Raw genomic sequence first — 5,514 nt, forward strand, 5'->3', positions numbered from 1 at the left:
CTATTCAAGACACTTTGATAAGAATGGCTATATATGTAATATAGGCGACTACAGAGTATATTTCTTTACATTTTTGATTGGTGGTGTGCCTCGAGATTTTTTCAGTTAAAACAGTGTACCTTGGCTCAAAAAAGGTTGAAAAACACTGGTTTAGGCTGTAGAAATGAATGGAAGTCAATGGAAAGTCCCCACAAAGATAGCAACACAAACGTGCGTGTGTGTGTGTGTGTGTGTGTGTGTGCGTGTGTGTGTGTGTGTCGCAGTGAGAGCTGACGGCTGGGAACAGATGTAGTAACATCAGCTCTCTGAGTATTTCCTCGGCTGCTGGAGTCGGAACCACCGGTTTGGGTTTAAGCTCATTTTCAAAGCAGAACCATTTCAGAACATTGGCCTAGTCCAAACCCAGTCCAAACTGAAACCAAACAGCATTTCTCTGGCTCTTTAGCACATAAAACATAAAATCACTTTAGCAACATGAAGTCTACCATCTTAGCCGTGGTTCTGGTTCCTGCAGCAGCTCTGGATCTTAAACGAGGTTCTGGACCTGCTCGGCTCCCCTCACCGTCCTCTGCAGGGCTCTGATGAAAAGTTTAGGAAGTTAAAGTTACTAAAGTTTTCTGTTTAACGCCTCCGGGGCTCTAAATGTGGCTGAAGTTGTTAATATTGGATATTTCTAAAGTTTGAAGCTAATTAGCAGCGGTTAAGCTAGTTAGCGTAGCATAGTTAAAAAGTATCGGTTTGATGATTTTGGTGTAAAATATCATTAATGTTATAACAAGTGAATGAACATAATGGCCTCAGATTTGTTTCTGCTAAATTATCAGTTTGATGTTTTTACTGTCAATATCATTTAAATAATCAAAGAATAAACAAAATATTCAAATTCTAGAATACTTTATTGATCCCAAAGAGAAATTAAATGTGTCAGAACCGGGTCTGGAACCAAATTCATCCTGATCCAGTTCAGTTCACAACAGAACCAGAACCGGGTCCAATTCAACCCGGTTCGGTCAGCAGAACCTCCCCAGCGTTCAGCGGGCCTGAACTCGACTAAAGATCCAGATCGGATCATTTCCATCCCGGCGCTGAGGGAGGGAAGGACGGAGAGGTTCTGGATCACAGGAAGTTCTGGACCGCGTGGCGATCAGAACCGTCTCCTCTTCGGCTCCAGTCTTCCTCTTCCTGTCGGTGCGAGGAACAGCGACTTCCTGTGGGGGCGGCCCAACAGGAAGCAGTAATTAGCTGCTGCTGGGTAGAGCCAGGTGTGGAGGCCTGACCCGGTCCGGTCCGGTCCGGTTAGAGCCAAACCAGACAGAAAACACACAAATGTTGATCAGCAGGAAGGTTTTCCCTGGGAATGTTGGGAATGCTGCAGCTTTCCAGACTGCGGCATGACTTCCTGTCTGACTTCCTGTCTGTTCTCCTTCCAGCCGTCATGGAGAACCCCACAGAGGAGCTGCAGGAGGAGGGCGGAGCCAGCAGCGAGGCCACCATGGAGGAGGCGGAACAACAGGACCAGGCCGCGCACACCAACCCGAAAGGTAGGCAGCCGCACGCCGTGATGGATGGAGGCGCCGTCGCGGCGTCTGCAGCGCAGCAGGAAGTAACAGTCTGGTTTCTCACCAGCGATCAACGGAGCGCCTGAGGGAGCGAAGGAGGCGGCGAGCGAAGAAGAATCACTCCAGAATGGAGAGCGAGGAGGAGGAGGAGGAGGAGGAGATCTGTCCTCCATCAATGCCATGATGTCAACTGTGATGTCAGCAGCCGGGACCATCAATGGAGGAGGAGGAGGTGATGAAGGAGGCAGCGGCGTCACCTCGGCCAACTCCTCAGCTGGACCGTCTCCCAGGTGATTCCAGATCTTCTGCACACCTGCAGGTTGTTAAACGTCAGAGATGGGAACGTCCGGAACGTCCGGAGCTCCTCCTGATGAAGACCAGCCTCATCCTCCATGTTCTACCGGACAGAAAATCATTAAAAATAATTTACAATAATAATATTCAGCAGCAATTCAGTTTATTTAAATATTTTAATTTTATTCATTTTAATATTTTTCTTAATAGATTGTTTATTCATATAAATATTTGCATTTTTATTTTACTTTGTATATTTAAATTATTAAACATTAAATTAAATTAAATTATTAAAAAATTTTAATCAAAGTTTATTCTAACTTTAATATTTATAATAGAAGAAAATTAAATAAAATTATTAACATAAATAAAAATAAATATTTTCTCTTATTTTCAGGACATTTTGCTGCCTGATTAGTTTTTGAACGTAGATTTAAAATCTGATGAAACGACCATCAGATGTTTTCCCTTTAATCGCTGAATCAGCAGAAATCTGACGCAGTTGATCCGTTTCCTGATCTGTTGGAGCTTCAGGGGATCCACCCTGCAGCCGCTCAGCATCTCAACCTTCTTCTGTCTGCAGCCCGTCGCCCAGCAAGTCCCTGACGGCCGCCATGCGGGCGCCGCCCGGCCGCAACGCCCGCCGCAGCCAGGTAGGCATGCAGGCCCCGCCCCTCTCCCATCATGCAGCGGGGCATTCCTGCTGCTGTCAGGGCTTCCTGTGGCTTCAACAGGAAAAGGGAAGTTCTGGCTGAGTGTGTGTGTGTGTGTGTGTGTGTGTGTGTGTGTGTGTGTGTGTGAGCAGTAATCTGCAGAGATTGTTTGGTCAACGTTTCCTCAGAGTTCAGCGGCTCAATGAGGCGTCTGTCCTCCAGTAGGGGACGGGTCCTCATGGGGCACGCGTCCCCTACCATCAGGACATGTAGCTGGGGTCCTCCACTGAGGTCCATCAGAACCAGTAGGACCAGTAGGTCCGGCTCACGCTGCTCTGATGTTTCCAGGACTCTAAAGACGACGGCTCGGCCTTCATCTGCCCGCTGTGTGACAAGAACTGCCAGACGCAGCACCAGCTCACCATGCACATCCGACAGGTAGGCCGCACACACACCGACACACACCGACACACACCGACACACACCGACACACACAGACACACTGACACACACTGACACACACCGACACACTGACACACACTCCTCTGCCCGCAGCACAACGCGGACGCCGGCGCCACCGACCACTCCTGCAGCATCTGTGGGAAGTGTCTGAGCTCGGCTTCGTCTCTGGACCGGCACATGCTGGTCCACAGCGGGGAGCGGCCCTACAAGTGCACCGTCTGCGGCCAGACCTTCACCACCAACGGCAACATGCACCGGTACACGCACACACACACACACACACACAGCAGAGAATCGTCCTGGTCGTTTCCTGCTGCTGCAGCCTGAGGCGTTGGGGGAGACAGGAAGTGGGAAGCAGATTCAGATCCAGCCGCCATCACACCCACCAGAGCTCCACCCAGCCAATTATCAGCCGGGTCCATCCTCCGTTGCCGGGGCCGACGACCCGTTAGGCTGCAGGAAGAGGCCGGGTCCAGAATCAGGCTTTAGTCACCAGTAGCTGGTCCCAGTCCTCCCAGCGCTCCGTTTGCAGCGCTGTGGTTCTGTGAGGGTTTCTGTCGGCCTGCTAGCCGTGGGCAGGAAGGAATGACGGAGGCCGACGGACACACAGCCATTCTTCTGCTCCAACACCACGATCCGTTGAAAGAGTTCAGTTCAGATCCAAACGCTAAACGACAACAAAAGGAAAGAAGAGGAGGAGGAGGAGAGATGGAGAACCAGAGACACAAACCAGCAAAACCAGCAGAGAAACTTTAATTCTTTAAAACAAGGGAAGAAGCAGAAAGAGGATTCAGTCAACAAGAATCTGTTCATTTCATTAAAACTTCCACTTTTCATGCAAAACAAGTTTATTAATGACAGTTTATTAAAGGAAATAAAGACGTAGTTTGGTCCAGTCTGGAGAGCAGACAGGAAGTATCAGACATTATAAAACGATGTGATATCAGCAGAGGGGCTGATGGGTAATGTAGTTCCCTAGCAGGCTGCTGGCAGAGCAGAACATCTGGAAACATCATTTGCTTTGAAAGTTTCAGGCTGAGAGAAGAAAACTGATCTAAATGTTTCCTCTGGTCTCACTCCTTCCTCCTCTTCCTCCTCCTCTTCCTCGATGTTTTCTCAGGTCTCAACTTTCTTCCTGACTCCATCTTCTTCTTTCAGTCTCACTTTCCTCTCATCTGTTTCTTCTCATTTCCCCTCGTCAAACTTTTCCTTGTGTCCATCCCCCCCCTCTCTCTCTCTGTCTCTCTCTCTGACTCTGCTGACTCTGCGTGTTTGCTGCTCTCTGATTGGACGGTTCAGGGGTCAAGGGTTTGTTTGCAGCAGCCTCTGCTCCCTGATTGGGCCCCTGCTCCCCTGCGTTCTGATTGGTTGATGAGCGGCTTCCTGTCAGCTGCTCCAGATCTGCTGACTGGCTGTCAGGACCTCTTATGGCCGTCCAGCCGACTGCCTGAGGCGCTATTAATAGATGACACCTTGGAGCCCCTCTTCCTCTTTTTACTCATCTTCCTCACTGGTTTCCTAGCAACCTTCCTCACCTTCCTCTCATCTCCTTGTGTCCTTCGTTTCTTGCTCCCTTTTTCTCTCTATTTATATTCTTTCCTCCCTCTGATGTCTCGTCATCTCAGTCACAATCTGCTGGCTCCGCCCACTTCCAGTGGACTCCGCCCACCATGTTGGCTCCGCCCACTCCCAGTTGAACCAGAATGTTTTCCCAGACTTCCTCCTGCAGCTCCTTCCTGATGAAGGTGATGACCTTTGACCTCCTCTCCCCCTCAGGCACATGAAGATCCATGACAAAGACCCGGCCAGCGGCCTGGTGCCCCTCAGCAGCCCCCCGTCCCCCACCAAGCGCCGCCGTCCCTCCGTGAAGCGTCGCCAGGGCCTGGAGGACGACCCCGGAGACGAGCCGCCCGCCAAGAAGGTAAGAGCCGCGTTGCTCCTGCCGCTCCGCCCGCCGCTCCTCAGGGAACCAACGGCCCGGCTCTGTGTCCAGGTGACGGAGGAGGCGGGGGCGGACGAGTCGGCGGCGCTGCCTGGGGCGGAGGAGGAGCTGCTGCCGTGTCCCATCTGCTTCAAGACCTGCAGCTCCAGACTGGACCTGGACGCCCACATGGACACGCACCCGGACACCCTGCTGAGGTAGGGACGCACCAGTTATCCCAGTTACCCCGTAAACAACCGCTGGCTGGTTGCCATGGAAACAAACTCACCTGTCCCACAAAGACGGACACAAAGTAAGTTTGTTATTCATGGAGAAGGAAACTAGAGATGGAGGGATGAGAAACTGGAAGAAAGAAAGTGATGATCAGAATAAAATATGGAGAGAAAATGATAGAGTGATGAAGGGATGATAAAAGGAGGAAAAAATAATGAAAAGAAAAGCTGGAAAGGTCAGCAGGTGGCGCTGAGCTCGTTATGGAGGGAGGAGAATATTTAGAGGTAAATCCTCGTTAATCAGCCGGTAAGAGGATCGACTGGAGGGAGGGATGGAGAGAGAGGGAGGGAGGAGGGAGGGATGGAGAGAGAGGGATGGGGAGGGAGGGAGG

The 5,514-nt window shown here is 50.6% G+C and overlaps 1 protein-coding gene across 1 annotated transcript in view; it reads left to right on the plus strand.

Annotated features, from left to right (window-relative positions):
- Nucleotides 1–5,514, plus strand: part of rreb1a (ras responsive element binding protein 1a) — a 42,125-nt gene that overhangs the window by 24,991 nt on the left and 11,620 nt on the right. The window contains exons 3-9 of the mRNA XM_007540533.2: nt 1,431–1,541; nt 1,627–1,849; nt 2,437–2,506; nt 2,855–2,944; nt 3,062–3,225; nt 4,745–4,889; nt 4,962–5,107. Coding sequence (XP_007540595.1) covers nt 1,436–1,541; nt 1,627–1,849; nt 2,437–2,506; nt 2,855–2,944; nt 3,062–3,225; nt 4,745–4,889; nt 4,962–5,107 — 944 coding nt within the window. The 5' untranslated portion in view covers nt 1,431–1,435. The remainder of the gene's footprint in view (nt 1–1,430; nt 1,542–1,626; nt 1,850–2,436; nt 2,507–2,854; nt 2,945–3,061; nt 3,226–4,744; nt 4,890–4,961; nt 5,108–5,514) is intronic.

This window comes from Poecilia formosa, unplaced genomic scaffold (assembly GCF_000485575.1).
Source record: "Poecilia formosa unplaced genomic scaffold, Poecilia_formosa-5.1.2 Scaffold547, whole genome shotgun sequence".
NCBI lineage: Eukaryota > Metazoa > Chordata > Actinopteri > Cyprinodontiformes > Poeciliidae > Poecilia > Poecilia formosa.